This window comes from Scleropages formosus, chromosome 15, assembly GCF_900964775.1.
Source record: "Scleropages formosus chromosome 15, fSclFor1.1, whole genome shotgun sequence".
Taxonomy (NCBI): domain Eukaryota; kingdom Metazoa; phylum Chordata; class Actinopteri; order Osteoglossiformes; family Osteoglossidae; genus Scleropages; species Scleropages formosus.
In genome coordinates this window covers 17,312,997-17,336,840 of record NC_041820.1, presented here as the reverse complement: position 1 = coordinate 17,336,840, position 23,844 = coordinate 17,312,997, and the positions used below count along the sequence as shown (strand labels likewise).

The window sequence follows — 23,844 nt, the reverse complement described above, 5'->3', positions numbered from 1 at the left end:
TTTGCATTGCCTTGTACACGCATTGAACCGCTCGTTGAAATGTCCCTTTCAGTGCTGATTGCTGTGTGTCAAAATGCCCTTCATTTCGTAAAGCATTAGCCTTTAACTTTTTTTTTTAAAATTTATTTATCTTGGAGATATTTATGTCACTTGAGGTGCTTTTCTGACAGGCTGTGGAATGCTGAGGGTGTCCATCGGCTGTGGGTTTTAACATGCAGGCTGGCTATGCTCGTGGCTCTGCAGGCTACAGCAGGGGAAGCAGGGCTGTGATTTAGTGCTGGTTGTCTCTGGGCGGTGACGACTTAGTGAGGCACGCAGAGGAGGAGGCGTCAATGATTCCTGGAGGTTTGCTGCAGAATGAACACATGGTGGCTTCAGAGGACGAACACATGGTGGTGAATGGAATGAGCCCCGTGTGCATTTTATCTCTGGGTGTGGAGGCACAGATAAGGAGGTCACCGAAAGGGAGGGAGTCACCTTGAAACTCTGGTTGCCCCCCTCACAAGGTCTGCCAGGGCCCTGTGGGTTGCAGCCATGTCACAGCTCTCCTACATGGGGACAAAGAACTCAGCCATGTGCCTAATCTGCTGCTTTTCAGCTGGATGATGGATTCTGAGCGCTGAGACTGAGCCGGATTCATTTCGTGTTGAATTACGTCTGGTGGGGGAGTAGGGCCCCCCATGGGAAAGGGGACAAACCCACACGTCACCCCTTGTACATTAATGGCAGTTAATGGCACCCTTTGGTTCGTAAAACCTAACCATTATTATTTATTAATTAGCAACAGACAGAAAAGAAAATTACAGGCTGCTTTCATAATCAGTGCAGTGCTTGCTAAACAGTTAAACGGGCAGTAAAAACGTGTAATTAAAAATTCTCACTTCATAGCCTCTAAAATACATAAATGTGCATATATGTTGTAATGATGTGAAATAGTGCTTACCATGTTAACAAAATAAGTGGAAGGGACATTTTAGTACAATGTCACCTGAGTATAGGTCAGTGTTAGCTTGCTGCTGTTCCTTCTAGGCCCAGCACTTAGACACAGGAGTGAAAATATCATTTAAATTAAGCTTACATACATTAATCAAAGCAACATCTTTTCAAGGACATACAGAAAGGAAAAATGAGGAAGGAAGAAGAAAGCACAACACTGATATCTACTGTGACCCCATAGGACATTTCTTCCAAGCTGATTGGGTGTGAGAGGAGGGGTTACCATGGTAACAGTGTAGAGCCCTTACTAGCTGAGTACACGTTGCTTGAATATTCATGCAGCAAGTAATAGGCCAAGACCACCCATTGCTACCCCACCCCCTATTTTGATTGCTAGCCCTGAATCCAGACCCTGTCTGGTTTGGGGAAATCCATTATAACTCCCCAGCCATCCATCCCTGCAGCTTGTCTCTGGGGATTAACTGTAGGATGGGGCAGTGGATTGGAAAAAGGATAGTTGGAATGGTTAGTCTTAAATAACAATTTCCTCCCCATTCCAGTGTCTGTGGCTGGTTGGGTGGGGATGAACTGATACTGCAGCTGGAGAAGAATACTTATATCTGGGATATCAAGGTCACAGGACTAATTCAGTGGAACAGGCAGAAAGATGAGTACTTCCTAGCTGTGTTTGGGTTGCTGTCCCTGTTTGCAAGAAATCACTAGATCCACAAAAGGGCATGTTGACCATCTCCCATCCCATCCCCCAGAACCATTAGCTATTATGGTTACTGTATACACAGCAAGTTATTTGGATCAATTAGCAAATACATCCACTGCCAGGTGTTCAAAAACCTGCCTTCCACAGGCCCTGTGCTCTGTTTCCTGTGGCATCTTAAGACTCCTCTGGCAAACTTGAGTAAAACAAGGTTCCCAATGTACATAATTGGAGGGGCAATGCTATTTTTCAATAATCTTGCACAATGGCACATTTTTCTACATTTGCTGCTATGCAATTTGTTTGGGGAGCTGTTAAATTCAATTTGATTTCAAATTCAGAGAAAAGAGCTTTAATGGTCATTGCTTTTTAGCCATTGGTTTCTGGCATCAGATCAAAGGCCTATAGAGTGATCTTATTGATGGATAGGCTCTTGTTCTATATGTGGTGTTCTGATGACCTAAGCGACTTATGTAATGTATCCCAAATGAAATCTGCGTCCTCTATCCTGTTCTTGCATAGGCCCCAAAAGTTTGACCTTGCCTAAAGTAGGTCTCTGATATGCCATTGATTTCTTTCACCGCGCCAGAGTTCGACTGCAACGCAGGCAGCTTGACTGACTAATTTAGCCTTGTGTTTTTGCCATGGATTTCGTTCAGGAAATTGAAGGGAGGTCTGGTCAGCAGTTGTTTTTCCGCAACGTGACCGACTCGTGCTACTTCTCACCTGTAGGATGGCACTATGTCAGGTGTTTTCTGTGAACAGTACATTTAGTTTCTATCTGCAAAATTTGGCTTTTAAGCATAAATTGCTCTTCCTGGGAAAGGATATGGTCGTTGTAAAAGAGTTTTGTGATTAGTAGGCGAGGGCTGAATCTGGATCCATGTACCTTGTCACTGGGTTTTCGTGTTGAATGTTGGGTTGCAATCGTGGCGTAACAGATGGGCCGGTAAACTTACTTGTTGAAACTGAGGTGGCTTTACTCATTCCAGAAAGTCTCATGAAAAATATCAGTACTTGCAATTACATTAAGTGCAGTTTTTTGTTTAATGTATCCTGGCCAGCTTGTGAACATGAAAGCAGCTTGTGTCTGTCAGAAAAAACATGTTTAACGACTTGTGTGGAATGCATTCTTTGGATATTTGTAATGTTGTGGATAAATCAAGGACAGCGGGTGAGTGTTAATTCTGTGTACCTTTTCCTATTTATAAAAAGGAAAAAAAACTTCAGCAGCAGTACTTTTTTTCTGTTTAAAATCTTCTTTTGGATGTACGTTGGTCATGACAGGTGTTGTTTTGGGGTGGTGATACTGAGTATATAAATAATCAAGTCCCTTAAATTCAGATTGTGGATTTTGGCACTTTGTTTTTAAATTGGAGCTGTAATGATTCCATTCCTTGTTTGGTTTACACCATTCTTAAACAAACCACTGGTCACTTGGTGTACGGCATTTCGATTCATGTGTCCTTGCAATCCATGTGTGAGATTGCTGGTCCTAGCCCCCTAATATGCAGTTAATTTTTTACTTTTATCCTCTACTCTCAAAGTGCTTGTACTCAGAAGTCTGGGTTGTAAGTGAGAAAAGTTGGGTGTGAACAATCAGTTTTTTCCTACTTGTTTCTCTTTGTGGTTCTCACACTGAGGAGTTTCCATACTTGCTTCAGGTCATTCTGACTCTCTTGTTTTCTGAACAGCACTGGATCAAAGCAGTGTATACGGGACATCCCAGGCTTCTAGGGAACAAACTGGTCTGCTGTAGCTCTCCATGAAACCCTTGGTTGGCACCAGCAGGCATTCTGGCATGAATGAATTGCAGTGCAGTGTAGTAACAGTGCATTGGAGATGTATGTGTTTGGGCCAGTGGATCATGGCAGACAGATTCAGATAAAATCAAGGTGAAATGTGTTCAATGGGTATCCCCAGACATGCTCAATGTCAGACCAGCAGATGATGTCGTTGGCTGAGCAGCAGTAGTGAGGAATATCCAACTGCCAAGTCAAAGCCTTTAATAATCCAACTTATTCATGGATTATTAATTATATTGATGTATTATTTGACTGGAGTGGAGTGGCTGTGTTGATTTTAGGTTATAGCTTTTTTTTCGCAACCCAACACTTCAAGTGACCTAGGAGAGACATGAAGTCTTCTGTGGCTCTGAGCAAATGTCAAACAAACCCTTTGCAGTGCTTGTACAGACAATGATTAGCCAGCTTGAACCCTTTATGTTGCAAGCACACGTAGATAAACAGTCATGTGGTGGTTTTTTTTTTTTTTTTTGTCTTTCATGCATGTCGTGGGCAGTGCTAGAGAACTGGGGCTTGTTTCACTGTTTTTGCAGGATGATTCTCAACACTGGGGGTTAGTCTGGTGACATGCTCTGCTCCTTAGGTGTCACTGATGAAGAAACACCCAAATTATCTAGTAGTACAGCAACAGGGTTTCAAAACCCTGTGAGGTTTTGAGTCTTGTAGCTGAATCTGAAGAAATGAGTACTTTGTATTTGAAGTATGGTGTTTACAGCTGTTGGGTGTTCCTTTTATTCGCGTGCAACACGGCTCATCGGTTTTTTTCATAGATAGAGGGAGCAGATAATCTAAATTAGGAATACTGTAATACTGTTTTGGAGTCTGTCCAGCATGCTCACCCTTGGTTTGGCTTGGCTTTCTTGGGACAGCGGGCATGCACTTGGTTCTGCAGTCTACAATCTTTGTCCTTGGTTCTTTGGAGAAACCTCAGCTGTGCTCTATATTGGGCAGGGCCTCCTCTCTAGGGAGGGGTATACTGCACTGGGTGGGACCTCTGCTTGCGGGTGGGGCTATCACTAGAACTGGGTGCATCATCAACTGCACCATGCTTTGCATAGGTAGGGCTAGAGCTGGTAATAAAGACAAAAGTTGACAGAACATTTTATGGGAATAATTCGGACTTTACTTTGCACTGATGCATTTTGGGTTAGAGATGGCCATGTACTGCTCGGGCTAGATGGATGAGTCCGGGCAGGTTTGTCAAGATGGAATGTACTCTTTGGTGATTGTGAGGGTGTGTGATGGATGAGACAAATTGTCAAGGTTTGTTTGATCTGTGGAGCCCTTCCCCACTGCTTACCTCCTTAGACACAGACACACTCACTCACACCACAGCCTCCAGTGACCAGTCCTTTTGCATCAGATCTGTCTTGTTTCATAAATTGCAAGCTACAGCCTAGTCCAGGTTGGTATTTTGTGGCCTTATTTGTAAAAGGTGCCCTATGCACCTAAGACCTAGGCTGCTGGTTAGGATTTATGGAATCGTCACATGATTGACATTCTAGGCATACTCAGACTTCCTTTATCCCTTGTTTCTTCTTCAATAAGCATATTATCAATCATGACTGATACTTCTGACCAAGATTGCTGGTTATTGGTAGAAGACAGCTCTGGGTAGATTTTGGTCTGCCTTCCTATAGAAATCTGTTGTTAAACATATTTGGGTTAAAGAAGGAAGTGAAAGAACAGACTCTCCCTATGTGCATGTAGGGTACACAAGTTTGTCTGATGACCACTTCTTACCTGTTGCGCTTCTACACCCCAGCACCACGTAACGTGTATCCCAGATCCCCCCCCCCCCCCCCCCATTCGCTGTGTCCCAGGATCTGCTGTCTGTAGAGGCTACTAGTCTGTTCAAGAAGACCCAGGCTGGGTATAAATAAACTGGTTGGTTGTTTTATGTGTTTATGTACCAGTGGTGAGATCCTTTCAGTTCCCTCTGGAGTCAGGGGAAAAACATCTTGCACTTGTTTTATGTAATGTTATGGTTATCTGGTTTTAGGCTGTTTGTGTTCGCTTTAGCAGCTGCTGTTTCTGTTGGGGTGATGAATATTTTAGGACACCTGCCTCATTTTGCACCGGCCTGAGTGATAAGGTAACAAAGCCGAGAGGGGGTGGGAAGGAAGCGCGAAGTGAACTCCATTGCAGTGTTGAGTTCCTCATGTCAAAATACTGAGCAGAGCCGCTCACTTTCTGCTCCATGAATCTCAGTGAATAGTTGGACAAAACCATGGTTACATTATTTCAATAGCTGTAATGGCAAGTTGAGGGAAATATAAAGACTGATTGGGGATTCTGGGTGCAGGGAGTACTTGAGACATGTTTTCTCTGGCCCCTACTTTTGACTCTGCAGCTTGTACAATACAGATATTCATCCAAATAGTTTTGAGCAGCATACCAAGGTACTAGATAACTGTTCTTAGAAACATGGCCCCATCTGTGTGGTGATGTTTATTTTCTAATTGGGCACAACTGGTAGTGTAGTGGATAGCGCTGCTTTCTTCAGATCAGAAAGTTGCTGGTTGGAATCCTGCTTAGTCTTGTAATACCCTTGAGCAAGGTACCCTAAGTTGCTCTGGTAAAAATGACCCAGCTGTATAAATGGGTAAACAATTGTTAGTAGCTTAACATTGGAAGTAACTTTGGAGAAAAACATTAGCTAAATGAATAAATGTATTGTCAAGTATCTGTTGGTTTTCCCTTTGATTTAAACATTAATAGTCAGATGTAATGGATGTAAATAATTATAATGGTTATTGTTTATACTAATTTCCTTGAGGCCTGTGCAAGATGCATTACAATGTCTGGATTGTGACAAATTGATGCTTTCAAGAACGTAGAGTAGTAATTACATAGCAGTCTTACATGAACAGTAGTGCAAGTAAGTTTCCTGAAAAGTTCTTGAAGCACCCCCCGTAAGGCGAGTTCTCGTAGTTCATATGTAATTACATTAGTTTCCATGGTAATTTTTATGTTTTCCTGAACCCTCAAAAGTCACACCTATTTATGCTGAAGTACCACCAAATTTTGTTAAATTCTGACTTTTGTGCGCATTTTAACACCAGTTATCACAAGATAACATTCAATTTCCCTTTTATTGTATAATACTGTTAATCCCTTTACCTGCGCTTCTTTATCTCCTGTAAGTGATTATGTACCGTGCATTTAACAAAGCGTGATCTTTCTCCAGGTGCCCTGGTTTCTGCCACACTCCAAAGATGTGTTTTGGGTAAAATGGTGACTCTAAATTGTCGTTAGTGTATGTGTGTATGAGTCTGTTACATTGCTGTGGTGTTTTAATGTGTGAATGACTGTAGAGAGTTAACTGCAGTGTGTCTAGCTTTGTCACCTTGGATGAAATTGTCACTTCAATATACTACATAGTAATCACTGTATGAAGCTTTGGAAAAAAGTATGTTATGGATGACTAAATGTCAGTTTTAATGTCTCGTGCCACTCAGCTGTTGCGAGGCACGCGAGATCCAAATGAGGTTGCTGTAAATGTGAAGAACTGCCTTCTAAGGTGAAGTAGGGGTATTTAAAGAAGAAGAAAAAAAAAAAAAAAACTGAAAAGCTCAGCAAGTCAGCTGCGGTCAGGGTCTAGATGTCTTCCAGCTGTGTGATGTCTTCATTAAAAGGAAGTCCTCCTCCAAACCAGCATCCTGCTTATTGTTTTGATAGACACCTCCAGAAGGGGAAAAAAAATGACCTCCTTGGCCCTGAAATGATCTCTGCACCATAACTCAGCAATCTCGACACTCAGTCTGACAACAGGGTTTGCTAACTTTCATTCCGTCTGAGTTCTTAATTTCTTGTCAATGATTGGGATGTTGACTGATGTGTTCTGATGTAAGGGTCTCGGGTGAAGCAGTAATCAGGCTGGCAGCCAGCCTGTGGTCATCTTCAAAGACCAGTTCTGATGATGCCATCGTTCAATCGCACAGTCTCCTTCAAATTTCTCAGGGGACTTGTGCTGCAAGAGGTCATAAAAATACATTTGTATGGTGCATGTCATAGAGCTTATAAGCCATTCCAGTGAGTGTTTGGATGTTCACTCCTCCATGTTTCTGCAAGACAGAGTGACTGCCTCTTGCAGGAGGCCTCTTTAGTACAAATCATCATCTATCCCTTTGGGTTAAACCAGACCCTTAAGAAGCCCCAAGGCTTCCAGAAGGTTGTGGAGGAATGGTCAGCATACATAAATGGAGTGGACAAAATAACAAGAACAGCAAACTATTAAGGACCTAAGGAGGAGTATGGCCATCCTTTGCCTTCAAGAGATCTTCAGTTCTCCTTTACTGCCATTTAAGTCTTTAACTGTGTATGGGGGATATTGCAAAATTCTTGCAATACCAGACCAAAACCATCAGAAGAAAAGCCTCCAGTTTTTTGAGGAATGAAAGAGCTGGAAATGTACTTTGTGCTCTGCGCTCCAGAACTTCCTGTAAAGGTTCCGTGATGTTTAGATCTGCAGACCGAGGAGATTGTTGAAGGTGCTGAATTTGTTCAGCAGTGTGTGTGGGGCATTATCATCCTGGGATATGGGAATATGCGGGAACAGTGACACCATAAGGAGCACCTGGTCCTGTAAAAATGGCCTCATTTTCCTTAGCTGTTATGCAGCCATGCCGAGCAATCATTGGACCTAATGATATGTGATAGCTCTCTATACCGTTACAGATCCATTCCATGTTTAACGTTTGGCAAAACACTGTGGGTTGGAGGCATCCTTTGGCCTTTTCCAAACATAAACCCATCTGCATATAAGAAATAAGATGAAAAATGACTCATCAGGCCTTACTACAGTTTTTTTTTGGAGACTAGGTCACAGAGCTGCTGATTCACTTCTGTGGTAATCATTTTCAGCCCTATCTTTGTGGCATTTAGCAGCTATCCTGTGACTTGTCTGTCTGCTGTTGGTGAGCTTTGACTTGTGAGCACTGTTCCAATTTGCTGATGAGCTTTGTCCGTGTTTGACATGCTGTCGTTATTTCAGAAACGCTTTTGGCAGGTCCGTGTGTGTTGTGTTGTGTTCATTTGTTTTTTGATTCGAAACTGAAAAACAAAATGCAAATTACGATGCCTTCATTTGTTTTTTTTTTTTTTTTTTTTTTTTTAAAACAGTTAATTCATAATTTGTTTCTCATTTTTAAAAGAAAAAACAAACATTTTTGCTCAAAATGTAGAATATTTTAAATATGCCTCTTTTTTATAGTTTCTTGCAGTCTTTTGTTTTTTTTTTTTTTTAAACAGTTAATTCATAATTTGTTTCTCATTTTTAAAAGAAAAACAAACATTTTTGCTCAAAATGTAGAATATTTTAAATATGCCTCTTTTTTATAGTTTCTTGCAGTCTTTTTTTTTTTTTTTTGTCTGAGTTTAGTTTTGTGGTATTCTTGAACAACCCCGACGTAAACTAACTGAAACAGCGCATAATCCATCAGTGGCTTCATTGAAGGTGCTGGCTTTGCTCAGAGTTATTCATCAGTTAACATGGATTGCTATGTGCTTTTCAAAAGCAGCAAGAGAGTGACAGTAAGGGAGGATGACATGTCCACTGAGAAAATCGGTAGGATTTTCTCAGCTGCTGCTTATGAATCTTATTACTAATTAAGCGCAGCTGTTAAAAGCACCGTAAAGTTCAAAATTACTGTCAAAAAATAAGACTGCAAGAAACTATAAATGAGGTGCATTTTAAGTATTTTAGAGTAAAAAGGGTTTTTAAACAGTTAATACATAATTTTTTAATTTTTAAAACAAATGAAGGCATTGTAATTCGTATTTTGTTTTCAGTTTCGAATCAATAAATGAATGAATGCAATGTACACGGTCCTTGGTACTAAATAATTTTGTAGTTTTAGTGACCAATTCATCTGCAATTCGGGCACCAACTATTTGACCTCTTTCTTAGTTGCCTCATGTTGCTTTGAAATCACTTACCAAGGTCAGACCTATTTCATAGCTGATACATACCAATAATCAGTGTAATACAACTCATTTTTCTGCTATTCTGTAACTGAATGTTATTTCAGTGTTAAACTCCATTTTGTGTAGTGTTTTTCTTTTATTTTGACCATCCCCTGTAGATGACTAACTTTGCACCAAGTATTGTGGAAGAATACACCTTTCTGGAGGACCGTGGGGTATACATAGCAGAATTCAAAAACAAACACAGGAAAACGCAAACCCTAAGTGTGCACTTCAGTCAGTGCTGTTTAATTTTTTCAAAGCTGTTTATACCAAACTAAGCTATGTGGCTGGTGACCAACGGCATTTCTTTGTTGAACCAAAAGAAACTTCAATTTCTTCAATGCCTTTTGCTGTTTTGTGAGAAATGTAAGTTGCCTATGTTGATTTGTAGCTTTTGATGGTCCTTCACAAATGTGCTGAGGGGTTCCATGGTTTTTTTTTTCTTTTTTTTTTTTTTTGTTTTTTCACTGAAATACGGGGGGGGCTTCTGAAAGCCAGTTGAAGAGAGCGGCCAAGGTATGTGAGACTAAATTTAGTGGCGAGGCTTCACTGTTTGACACATCATGGAATTTCTTCCCGTCTGCCAAACTTGCTGGAGCACGCATGCTTTTACACGGAGCTCTTCATCCACAGATGGGTGTTTCTCTAATTCAGTTTGACACTTGTGAGCTCTCTTCTACCATTTGGAACCAACACCCTTGTTGCCTCACCCATGTCACATAAGCTGTTCCGTCCCAATGCACGAAGGGAGAGAGGAAGCTGGCCTTGCTGGGAGGTTGCTGCTAGCGTAGTGGTTAGAGTTGCTGCCTTTGAACCCGATGACCGCAGGTCTAAATCCCACCTCCAGCTGTAGTACTCTTGAGCAAGGTACTTACCCTGAATTGCAGCTGTATAAATGGGTAAATAATTGTAAGTAGTTTAACATTGTAAGTCGCTTTGGAGAAAAGCATCAGATAAATGTACATGTAGGCTGAGTCGTATCTTGTGTGCAGCACTCTCAGAAGCCCACATACTCCAAGCTTATGTAAAATTCTCTGCTCCTGAACCCATAGTGATGAGTAAGGAGCGGGTCTTAGAGAGGAGCCCAGGTAATAGTTCTGTTATTCTGTAGGGTGTGAAGGCTTGAACTAGAAGCTTACAAATACTTAATGTTGAAGATGTTGACCCCTAACCTCCGACACACCCTCAGGGCACCTCTACTTCCTTCAAAGTGCACAGGTGTGTGATCATGTGACCAAGGGTGGCGCACCCTCCAACCTGATGTTGATGTGTTAAGGCCAGTTCTAACACAGATGTTGTGTGTAAGCCAGAGAGCATTGTAGAGCTCAGGGTCATATTTTTCCCCTTCCTCTTGGTGATGGACAGATGTTTGTTGTGCCTCACAGTGCATGTTGGCCAACAATGTTACCTTTCACACCCATTGAGCAGTGCTGTGGGTTTCTTTTTAAAAAAAAAAAAAAAAAAAATAGGGGGGAACCCACACACAAACGGACCAGCTGCAGAGTTGCAAGAGAATTCACTTTTAACCCTAAATGTTTGTGCATTACACCCCCAGATGTGTAGATCAGTCAGGATGGCAGGCCTCTGGGACACAGCTCTACTACTTTATTCAGCATGCTGTGCTGGTGTGGTTTTGTTTGTAGTTGGCTCAGCTTTAATGGCCTTGTGCCCTGTAGTCTGAACTTCTCTTACTCTGGCCTGACTGAATTGTGAAGTAATATGATGATGTCATCTGTGTCTGAGAAGCAGTAGATAGTACTGGATTTCAATTACCTACTGCTACCTAAAGCAAGACCTTTGAGCATGAAGTGAGGTATTCCCATCTCAAGCGCAGGTATTGTACAGCTGGAATCTGTTGACATGCGATCCAGCAGTGCCTTGCTATGACTGAACCACAGTAAATATATCCTGCCTGTTACCTGAGGATGGAGGGTGAAGCCCCCACATCCATGGTGACTTCAAAGCGCTGCTTCCTACTGAAATGGAATGTGAGCTAGTCTTTGAAGCAGAGCCATACACTTTATTATTCATTTTTTTTCCCCCCAGTCCCCTGTATGCTTATTTTAAATATGGAGAAGTAGCACAGCAGGCTGTTGTATGCTTCATTTGTGGCATTCGTGATCGGAAAAATACAAAGTAGATGGGCAGAAGGCCACTGAAGGCAGTGCTCATTAACTGAATGGTTTTGTAAATGGCCTTGGATGTGTTAACCATGTTGTCTTTAGTGGACTGTCTGGACTAAAGGCCATCCTTTTACCGTGTTTGCCACCCTCCCCAGAAGATATGCCTGGGTTGAGGCACAGAGATGAGTGTGGGTGGGGTGGTAACAGCAGGGTGGTGGTGTCGCCATCCACATCCGCTACTGTCCTCCGTGTGGGGAATGCAGGGTGATTGCAGACAGAGCACACACAACAGTCAGATGCCAGAAAGCTTGTGGCTCTGAGAATATCTCCACTCCTCTGTCTGCCCCTGAGCCTGGAAGGCAGGGATAGCTACTAGAAGGATGTGTCCTGTACTTTGTTTTTCAAACAGCTGTAAGGGGACACTGCCTCTTGCTTTTCCTTTGTTTCTGTCTCATGCAACACTGTGTCCAAACTCTATTTACACTGTCTTACATCTGCCTGCTGTGTTATAAAATTCTTCATTCTAGGGTGATGACAAGTGCATTGTTCTTATGTAGCCTTATCCACCCAGTGCTTTTCTCTGATTCATTTGGGCTATTGTTGATATTGGAATAAATTTAATGGCCCTCATCTAATTAAATATGCATTAAAAAAGACAAGCGGAGGAAGATGGATGGATGGATAAAAAAGACAACTGCACTGATCTGCAGGGGTTTGCACTTTTTAGAATATCTGAGTGACTTATCTGCGTGGCTGTTAACCTGGCTGAGGGCCTTCCTCATTCTCTTGGAGGTTTGCAGGCAGTGTTGTCTTGCTTTACATCCTCGCTTGGCCAAATCGCCTTCCCTGCCTAGTTGTCACAGTCAGCATGGTGTCAGTCTTTCACAGGAATCTGTTGTGTACTGTAACTGACTGACCTTTCTCTTTCACAGGGAGCTCTAGTTGACACGAGAACCCAAAGCCACGCCAGCGCCCTGTAGAGGCCATGGCTCCTCGTAAGCGCAATGCCCGGGGCTTCTCCTTCATCTTCTGCTGCTTCCAGAGCAATGACCACCCAGAAATCACCTACAGGCTGCGCCATGGCAGCAACTTTGCCTTGCAAACCATGGAGCCATCCCTGCCAATGCCACCTGTTGAGGAACTGGACATCATGTTCTCTGAGCTGGTGGTATGTTCTCTAATACACAGGTCCCATGCATCTCCTTCCCCCTGTCCTCCTTTTCCTTCCCAGTTTTCATAACCTGTCCTTGTCTGAGCTGAGTATGTTCAGCAATATTTTGTATTATTAGACATAAGGCTATAAGTTCTGATGATTTGAGGTTGTTTGTAGTCTGACAGTTATGAACCTTCTGCTCTGTTGTTTTGGAACTGCAAGATTGAAATTAATAGTGGATTGAATGTTGCTGAAGTGGAAGAGATGGAGTGACCGGCTCACTTGTTTGTTCTTTCTGATTCTTAGGTCCAGATTGCCTATCAGCATCTTATAAACTGCTTGTAGGATGTTTATTCTGAAACACGATGATTAAATTGCATTAACCTTTTTGTTATTTTATATTAGCCATTCCTTGCCTTTGTGACATTTTCATTTGAAGTTCCAAGATGGCTCATCTTCAAATGTCATTCTTCATATTTCCCTGAACTAATAATCCATCCTACATTGCAGGCCTTTGTGTCTGTTTTAACCTCCTGGGTCAACAGTACTAAGAACTTTTTAAAAAAAAAAAAAAAAAAAAAATCATCTTTACTGACAATAGCAATCTTTGCTGCATGCTTTAATAATGCAGCATTAATAATGAAACAAGTGTAGCTCTATATATCTGTGATTTTCTTCATTCTACCATCAGTTTATGTGAAAATTAATTTAATTGATTAACAGTTGTTGGGCCTGAATGAAGGCAGTCCTTGGGATTTGTAAGAAGGGTAGTAGGAAGTGTGTCCTCCACCCCCACAGGGATCTTCCTTTCCCCTGCCTCCATGTGTGTCCATGCTGTTGATCCACAAGAGTGCTTGGACTCATCCCCATACTAATTGCCTGTTTTCATGTTCTGAAAGCTGGCAGAGTGCGTGTGCGATGACACACTGGGCACCGGCAGACCTTTGCCTGGATAGGTCTTGCCTTGCAGGATGTCTTCCTTTGTTTGCAGAGAGAAAGACTCAGTTGCTTGCCGAGTCAACGGCTGCTACATCTCCTTTACAGAAACCCCGGGGATCTGGAGCAGGTGCCTGTAGCCAGGGCTGCCTGAGGTCTGCCAAAGTCATTGCCTTGTTTTTGCCCAAGGGGGGCTAAAGGGAGTCCTTGAAGCCCTGCCATTCCCAGTAGGGGGCTACAATGCTATCGTGGAACCTTGGCCCCTCGCCTGCATTGCTCATCGCAAGGCTAAAAGGCTCTGCCTGCTCAGCTGTACAAGAGGCAGAAGAGTTCCAGGGACACCGAGAAGCTTTTATTCAATATAGTGCAGTTTTTAATAGTTTTATTTGATTTACCTCTTCCAGAATGGGCACAGTGATGACTTTGTACTTTTTTCCTTCAGGAAGCCATTGAGTGAGACAGAGATGATTGGGAATTATAAGGCAGAAGAGTCAAATTGTGATTCAAGTTCCCCAAACTGGACACACCTTAATTGCATGAGAATTGACACTATAAACACACACGAGGTTTCCGTAAAAGAAAATGTGGCAATGTGCACAAAAATGCAGATATTTTGTTTTTTAAAAAAAATTTAAAAAAAATGCCAGTAGTGTGCTGTGAGTGACAGTGAGTCTGTCTGGTAAAGGTTAAGCACACAGGGTTTTTGTTTGTTTTGAACTTGTATTTTGTTAAAACTTAATTTCCTGATCAGGTTTGTCTGGGTGATCTTTGAACCCTTTTTCCTGCCATATAGCAGAAGCGACCTCTTGTGTGTTGTTGGAGACAGTGTCTTTGAACTGTGCATTTGCTGGCAAGTTGAAACGACATACGGTGAGAAGAGATTTAGGACCAGCAACTAGGGGAAGGAAGCAGGTGGTTAAACCAGATGCACTTCCTGTTTTTCCCATGTTGGGGTTAAGAGCTAGAAGAGATGACAACCTCTCATATGAAGATGGCTGCCTGCTATCTCCCCCACCCCCCCCAAAATCTTCTCTGTATTTGCCCTGCAGCATATCTCACAGACCCTACAAGCCGTTTAAGATGTGAATAACTCGCCTATTTATACTGCCATATAAACACAAGAGGGGCCAAGAGTCTAAAGAGCCTTTGAATTTCACCCCTGTTAGTGTAATTCCTGTGTTTAACAGTTAATTGTGTCTATGTAGACAGAGAACTGTACCATGATGTTAAAGGAAGAGTGGAAGGACTATATGTGGGGCTATGCACAGATTAGGTACCTCCATTAATACTAGAAGGTTAGTGCCCAGATGCTTCTACTCCTTCTCCTCAGAGTAGCCTTAAGGGCAGCACACCATATCCCTGTGCTCCCAAATCCACAACAAACAAATTTAATTAGTGGAATCCTATATTTCTCTTGTTGTTTTTAGATTGCCGTCTTTCTGTTATACAGAGGCAAAGAAAACTAATAACTAATAAATACTTTTAGAACCTAAAACTCAGTTTATGCACATATGTACATATATATGTAATTTTGATGAGCAAAAAAAGGTCACATTTTTATGTAGGTAGGTCACAGAGTTGGAAGGAACAGAATGGCCCAGAAGTGGATTGGGATTTTTGTGATGGAAGGTTGGGCACAGATGTAGGGTAAGGATCTTTTTAGGGGAGATGGGTTAGAACCAGGATGTAAGGCTAGCTCAGCTTCCTCGGCCATTTCCCACAGGACGAGGGGAGAAGATGTTTGGTGGTCTTCATGGAAGCCCGGAGAGGAAGTTCCTCATGGAAAGAGGAAGAAGACAGAGTTGAGTGTCTGAGACAATTGTGTAATCTCTAGAGGGTCCAGGGCAGGGCTGAGGTAGTGTGCACAGAGAACATCTATAACCACAGGATGTGCAGTTAATGTTGAGAGTTCACTGGAAATGAAAAGGAAATGGCCTCTGCCTACTTTTTAGTGTGCTCATGACTGACCTTGAATTCTGGGCTGGAGGTTAAGGATCAGCTCCTGCAAAACACTGTCAGTTTCAAGAAATGGAGTGGCCTTTGGCTTAGGGGTGAAAAATGTTGTGGCTTTGTCTCGCCATATTCATGCCTTCGCTTGTTATCCATATACAGGTTGTGTGATTAATTGTTTGTAGGTAAATGTTCATCTATTCAAATGTTAAACTTGAATTAAATCTTCCTAAACCAAAAAAGCTCTTTGACTGCGAAAGAGTTGGGGGGGGGGGGCTTTTGTTTTTTTTTTTTTGGTCGCATGTACCCTTACAACATTTTCCCATCTTTGGTTACCTTGTCTTTCTTCCTTGGTCCTGCTGTTTTTTGTAATGGATACAAAATTGGGTTTGTTTGAGTGGGGTGGGATGAGAAGTTGGAGCTGTTACTAATAACTTGCTCATGAACTGTTAACTTTGCACCCAGACATCTGGGTTTTGTTTCACCAGAGAAGGTTTCCAAGGAATTCAGTGGGCGTTACATAAGTGCAGGTCAACCATTTAATGATTTCATGAATTGGCTTTGGCCACCAATTGTGCATGATGGATTCCCAGGTGTTTTCCCAGTTGTACCTCTTTCCCTGCACCTGAAAGATCTGATGGTTATCCCATTCACCAGGTTGGGTTGGGTTGCAATTCCTAAGCCTTACAGGATGTTTGGTGGTATGGCACAAGAAATACACATAACCTGACTCCATCATACTGATGGAGTTTCCTATTCAGTTTACTGCCAAGGGGCAGGATCGAAACATGCAGTTGTTGACTGCCCAATTCTGGTCTGTCACAGTCCAGAACAAACAGGATGGACATCTCTTTTCTGCTTTTTCATCAGTTTGGCATCATTTTGTAGAGGACCCACACTCTTGCAACAATGGTTCTCTGTTGTTATGAATTTGTTGTTTGTGACCTCAGATATAAGTACCTCTGTGTTCTTTTCTCTTCTAGGATGAGCTGGACCTCACTGAAAAACACAGGGAGGCCATGTTTGCCCTCCCAGCAGAGAAGAAGTGGCAGATATATTGCAGTAAAAAGAAGGTGAGGACACAAATGCAGTGAAGGGGGGGAGGGGGGTAAGAGACTTGGAAATATTTTCATACCAATTTAAACAAATGAGCTGGTTTTGCAGGTTAGGGGGGTGGAGACGGAACAGAAAAAGCACTCCCCAGTGAAAGCACTCCTTCATCACTGGCGCCAGATAAAGCACTGTGCCCCTCAACCCCTAAACACTCAGCCCCCCCCAGCACATCAAAGCCATCCCTTATGCTGAGTGTACTTCACCTAACTTTGAGAAGGTTATTTTCCTTAATGGATCACTTTCCTGGAAAACATCTCTGTCAAAGACCCAGTGTGTAAATCTCTCAGTGAATGTGGAGGCTTGCAATATTAATGAGCTCCACTCATATCCCAGACGTTAACATCACCCAAGCAGGAAAGCTTCGCCGGATGAGGGGTTGGATACACTTCACTTGACAACAGCCAAGTTGTTCCTAAGTGGGGTCACATTTGTGCAAATCTGTGTATAATTGGCCATCAGTCTTTTGGGGGTCCTCCTTCATAAGTTGTATTAAGAGATCCACGTTGACAGATTGTGACTGCTGCCATAGAGACGGCTGAACAGCAGGTGTTGACCTGTCAGCTGCTGACCCTGCCCAGTTATTGTTGAATGGCATGGGGTTAGAACACTTTCGTTCCAATCAGTTAAAGGAAGAAAAATTGCTTTCTTCTGTGACTTTATGGAATTTGGGTGGTCTACCCCTGCCTCCTGCAGTAGGTATAGATCTTTCTCATTACAGAGAACTCTCTAAGAGGTGCTTGTCCTGTTCTTCATCCATATTCTTAGATGCATGTGAAGACTTGGACATTAACTGTCATCCCAGCTTCTGGAATGTTGTTCCAATTTACAGATTGCCAAAGAACATGTACTGTTTCATGTCACAGCAGGATAGGAGGTGTCTGCACAAAAAAGTGAACATAGAAATCTGCATTTTTAAATTACTGGGAGGGATATCCATCAATGTTAATCTGTGTTGAAAACACTCAGCGGGCTTGCTGCTGGAGAGATTGAAAGGTTGGACTTGTTGACTGTGTTTTCTTAGCATTACATGTGTGGATGAAAAGTGATCGCATTGTCTTGTTCTGTATTGTGAGATGCTTTGGCACTTAAACTCAACTCAGTTTTCTTTATCACACAGCAATGTATGCAATAGATACTAGCTGAATGCTACATTTCACATATCACAAATAATATTAACTAACTCCCAATAAACCAATTTATTATAAAAACCCCCTCCTTTAAAACTTTTCTGAATTTCTTGATTGTGTTCTGGGATGTTACGGACATCTTGGTTTCAAAATTAAATCTCTGGCAGTTTGCCTCGAAGGAGTACAGATGACCTCAGGGTGACGCAGCATCTTAACAAACACAAAGGTTATGGTGACCACTGCCTGGGCAGCGGGATCTTCGTGTCATACTGGGGTTTGTTTGGGCTACGACAGTAGTGGATTTAAATTTGGTTAACATTCAGGATTTTTAAACTCAGATACAGAAGTATGACAAGCTGTAATTGACTGAGTTGCATCCCATACAAGAGTTAACGTCCACTTCAACATCTTGAAGGATACTTGGATGACTTAGTGGAAAGTTGATAAAGCAATTATTGAAAAACATATACAACATCTTAATGGCTATGGAATCGATCTTTTTGACCGCTGGCCGAAACACTGTAGGATATTGTTTTGGAAGCACATATGCTGGATTAGAGAGTCCATTCACAGCATTAAAACTGCATGCTCAACCTTTCCAGATGATACCCAATTATAAGCCCATTGTAAGTCATCTGGGAACATCAGACTTGGGGAACTGAGGGGCTGATGATGTTGAGTGATTGAAATTGTGACCTGCTTTGTGTCTCTATTTTGTGAAACTGTAGTCCTGTGCTTTATTGGGAGATGGGGCCATTTGTTCTGGTCTACAGCCAGATTCCAGTATAAATTTCAGCAGTTCATTTCTTAGCTTAGCTGTAGGAGGGAAATCTAAACAGGGAGGTATGCATGGGTAGGAGTAGAAGTGTTTTGTGCTAGTGAAATAAGAGGAAGGGCTCATATTGCTCATGCAGTCATTGTGATACTGCAGACTCAGCCGATATTCTGGCATCGGCCCAGGCGGATCCTCAAAGACCACAGGCCAACTCAGAGATTGGCGAGGTAAGAGAACAGGAAGTGTGCGTGGCGTTTCTGGAGAAAACAGGATAATTCGTACCCCTAACAGGTGCAGCTTTTTAAGGCCCCCTCAGAAAACATCCCCCCTCCCTGTCTTAGCTACGTCATTCAACAACCATTGTGTTGTGCAGGACTTGAGCACAGCCTCTCCTTTTCACATACAGAGCAGAAGTTGGGTTTTCAGCCCAGCCCAGTGTGTTTTAATGAATGTTTAGTTAAGCTTTATCCCTCATTCAGTGCGGCACACGAACAATTACGCATGCTAATCTAACCACCGTATCTACACGCCTCTGTGGGGCTGTGACCATGTTTGTGATTGAATCTGCTCCCTTCTTTTCGGGTGCTTGTGTAAAACTCAAATGTTTTTGTTTCTGAAATTGAGACACTTTTTCCACTGTTAAGGGTCACAGAGAGAAGTCAATGTGACCATGAACAGTTTTGGTCAGTTTCTTTTATTGTTATGAGCAGCATTATATGTCACGACATACAAACAGTACAGCAAGAAATTAAAAATGTGTTCACATAGAAAGAACAAGGGCTGAAGGTATAAAGGTAACAATACAATGATGTATCCAGCACCCCATTTTAACTATTAGTAGGGTGAGATCTGGGTTGAGAGCAAAAGACCATAACAATAGTTCATTTAAGATTCACAGGTATTCGCATCTCTCCAAAACCAGAAGAGCCTTGACTGTGACAGAAATGGAGTTTTGTGAAACTTCTGAATGAAAGGCAGAGATCTTAGGAGTCTTGAGTAGCGCAACGCTGCCTCCATACAACCCACATAGAGTCCAGCCTAGCCTGGAAGCTGTTAATCATTTTGTTTATGCAGGTCAATAGTAAAATCTTGTATTTGGTACAGAAGCCCCACCCATCTCTTGCAATTGTGAGAGTTTTGAAGTATGATTTTTGGGCCTTTTATTGTTCCTAATCTAGAAGTCAATGTATTTTTTATTTATTTATTTATTTTTATTTTTTTTAAAGTAAAAGTAAAAGGCTATGTTTTCAAATAGGTATAGTAGATGAATACTGTACATATATACATGTGGTATTAAGTATATTACAGTATTATAAAGTCTACCAAATACTGAAATAGGTGGAAAGGCCCATGCAGCCACATCCTATTTGATCTTTTTAATTGGTGGTGAATAGTTGGTCTCAGCCCAACCCTGTGTGGTTTGTTGAATGTTTAGTTAAGATTTATCCTTCCTTTAATGTAGTACACAATTTCAGTTACAAGTGCCAATCTCCCAATTGTTTCTACCGGGCTCCGAGGGGCTCTGACCACATTTGCGATTGAATCTGCTTCTGTCATCCAACAGGATTCTGAAAGAAGAAACACCTTTTTTGCTGTTAAGGGTCATAGAGATCAGTTGCTATTGTGGACAGTTTTTTAGCATTATTTCTGATATTGAAAGACAGTGAACCTGTCAGCCTCTCCTGGAACTAGATCCTATCCATTTTTCTGTTCCAGCTCAAGAAACCTGCATTGAACCAAAAGACTAGAGACTTTACTGATGGCTCTAATCCAGCTTACTGTCCCAACAGAGTAGATAAATGAGTAAATTTGCTGAACTGTGCTGTAAAACAATGGCCCCACCACTAAGTCTCGGAAACTGGAAGTGAAGTGTGTTTCCTTTGGTTGCCAAGTCATTTGGTCTTATTTTCTGGCCTGAGAAACCCTTAGTAAATGTAGACGGGTCTCCTATTGGGCTGTAAATTAAAGAAGAACATCTGTATGTTACAATGCACTATTGTGTGGTTTCCCACTGGTTTTCCTCTATAGGGTGTATAAGATCATAGTCTGTGAAGAATTGACTCCTGGAAGCTAAATGGAAAAAGGAAAAACCCTGTAATGGACTTCCTCTCACTGTCTCCATCCTATGCCAAAACCTCAGAGGGTTATATATATTTGACCCCTCACTCTGCTGGGATGGAACTGGTTCCGAAGCATCGGGATTTATGGCTGATGTTTATTGGCTAGCAGGGTTGTAAATGGGCAGAGTGAGAGCTGATGTGCTGATTTTGTCTTATTCTCAGATGGATATTGTCTCCCTTATTGTCGTGGCTCTGTTTTGTACTAGTCCTCTGAACTTGGATTTTTAGTGAAACTGTTTGCGCCTTCCTTTTAATCCTTCCCTCTAGCCACTGAGCGCTGCTTGGTTTGTCTCGGGTAAACAGATCAACAGTTCAAGAGGGCTTCAGTCTGCTCTACCAGAGCTGGGGGGGGGGGGGTGCTTTCTCTTGTAGCAATGTCAGGCTTGACCTGATACTTTCTCTCTCTCCCCCTCTGGACTGAGCAGTGTTCTGCTATCCTAGTGTGGCCTCTGTGTGGTCATTTAATCCAGAGCAGCAAAGCCGATTTTGAGGGGAAACTCTATCGTAGTTTGGGATCCCGTCTTTACCTAATTTCTTTTACAAATCCCTGTAGCCTCTCTACTGCATGTGGTTAATTTTTGACATACAGTGTCTCCTCCCTCTCACTTAACTACCAGCAGTTTTACTACCACTTTGTGTAGAGTGGGACAATTAATTCCTTTTGGGTCATTCTGTTGCTTCCACAGATATTGCATTTGACACCGTGTTGCATCAACAAAATACGCAGTATGCAATTTTCCTTAGAAATACCAAATCTAGTTTATATGTCTTTTTCATAAGTATCTGACACCTAAAACACTTGTCTTCACATTTCTAGGAGCAAGAGGAAAACAAAGGGGCCACCAGCTGGCCAGAATTCTACATTGACCAACTGAGCTCCATGGCTGCTGTAAGTCCCACTGCCCTTGGCCATGTCATTAATGTGATTTGTGAACTTGTTGAATTACATTGGCTATTTAATGGGCTCTGTCATTTTATAGATCTTTAATTCAAGCAGATTGGCTTATTACTCAAAATACCTGCAAAGTTAAAACTCTTCAGAGGTTAAGATGTAGCAATGTGTTTTACGGTCACAAAAGCCAAGTATGGTTATTGCTGAGTTTTCACAGGACTTTCCTACACATCTGTAAGCAACAGTTTAAAAACCCCATTAAAAAGGACAAATTCCTGGTAGGGGTTGATGCACATTGGTGGGGAAGCTCATTCAAGCACAAGTGCTTCATAGGTACCATTTCTTGGACTTCCACTGCATCGTTGCGGTGGAATGTGGCTCCGATAGCCCATAGAGTGTATCACAGTTGTGGAGTTGATCGTTCCCCACTATGTCTGCTGCCACCACAAAATACAGCTTCTAGACTCTTAAGATGAAAGTGACAGTTCTTCTCTACATCTCTTTAATGTGTGTCCTGGTCATGTGGTCTTGAATCATTCTTGTTTTGGCTGGGTAGCTCTTGGCATTCCTGTGAATTGTTATGCATCGTATGTCAGTTGTCAGTGTAGTTTTTGTTTGCCCTGTTATTTTGTTGCTCCCTCTAAAGGAAATAGGGGTGCAGCTGGTGTCTTTCTGACCCCTCCCCCACACCATGTAGCTATACTTAAATGAGATATGCAGTGCACATTACTGATGCACACAGAGTAGGTTTTGGGACTTTTTGGGTATGTAGATTGCAGCACATTGCTCTTGCATGGGGGTGGTTATGGGAAAAGTGAGAATTTGTAGTGGATGATGCTGAGACATAAGGTCATTCCATGTTTGGACATGCTGTCAACTATGGGTGTAAAACAGGGAGTTTGTAAGACTTAAAACATTGTCCTGAGCGAGTGTGTCTATCAGAAACATTCATGTTTATAATTATTAAATTTTTTTTGACATTTTTCTCTAAAGCGACATGCAATTTAGAAAAAACAGAAGTGTATTTCATCAACACAGAGGTTTAGACACCCAGTTTTTGAAGTACGCTCAGTTATTTTGTTTAAACCAGCATATGTTACATGGGCAATGCATGTAAAATTGGTAGTGATTGTGTTTTAAAACTGAACAGTAACATTACATGAGTAGCAACATATAGAACTGGTAGTAATTGACATTACATTTATTCATTTGTTGATTTTTATCCAAAGAGACTTTACAATTTTAAGCTCCTTATTTACTTATTTATACAGCTAGGTAATTTTTATTTTTTTTTTTTAATTTTTTTTTTTTTTTTTTTCCCCCCTAGCGAAATTTTTAGGGTTACTGCTTTGCTCAAGGGTACTGCGACTGGAGGTAAATCCTTGCAGCAGTCTTTGGGTCGAAAGGCAGCAGCTCTAACCACTATACTACCAGCTGTGACAAATAATGCAGTACAAATTTATGGAGTAGATCCCAAAAGAAGCCAGTCAGAAAGAGATGTTTTGAGACGCTTCTTGAAAATTGAGAGTCAGGTGTTCTGGGTAGTATGGTTGGGTTCAGCTGATGTACAGTAATCCTCCAAGATACAAACATACTATGGGGTCTCCCCTGTGGTGCTACTGCAGACATGTTCTGGAAAAGAACTTTTACACTGAACGTGTACATCTTTTCACTAGCAGCCTTGACAAAGATGCCAGACAGTACGGGAGTCTGCTGGACACTTGAGGGCTCCCTCAGGTTGCTCTGAGCCCCCCACACCACACAATGGTTATGTCACCCCTTGAACTCCCCAGAATTCCCCAGTGGCAGGCTGAACATCAATCAGTAATGTGACAGCCAGTCAGAAAGGAACAGTGGACAATGTACAGGAGTGCATACTAACACCTACTAGTTACATTAATCCATACCAGTGCCCCTCAGTGCGGTTACAATACAATATAGAGTGAGTAATGTAGGGAAACTGCCTTGTTGTGTTGTGATAAATACTGTTAATTGTTCAAGTAACTGCTTCCATTTTAATGGGGTTTGGTGGGTTTTTTTTTTTTTTTTTTTGTCCCCCCCTTTCATCAATGGGTGTCACTTTTGGGGCCTAAAGGATGTGTAAAACTTTTACAATTGAAACGAACTGTAATGTCTGAGTTATGAACATTTGCTTTACAAAGGATTTTTCTGCAATGCACTACCTTCATCAGGCAGGGTAAGGTTATTTCCTTGAGCCTTTTTTTCAAG

General features: G+C 41.9%; 1 protein-coding gene across 3 annotated transcripts in view; it reads left to right on the top strand.

Moving 5' to 3' along the window:
- daam1a (dishevelled associated activator of morphogenesis 1a) overlaps positions 1–23,844 on the top strand; it is a 56,393-nt gene that overhangs the window by 16,222 nt on the left and 16,327 nt on the right. For all 3 annotated transcript variants that reach the window (XM_018727721.2, XM_018727719.2, XM_018727720.2), the window contains exons 2-4: positions 12,482–12,717; positions 16,572–16,661; positions 21,541–21,612. In XM_018727721.2, coding sequence (XP_018583237.1) covers positions 12,535–12,717; positions 16,572–16,661; positions 21,541–21,612 — 345 coding nt within the window. In that variant the 5' untranslated portion in view covers positions 12,482–12,534. The remainder of the gene's footprint in view (positions 1–12,481; positions 12,718–16,571; positions 16,662–21,540; positions 21,613–23,844) is intronic.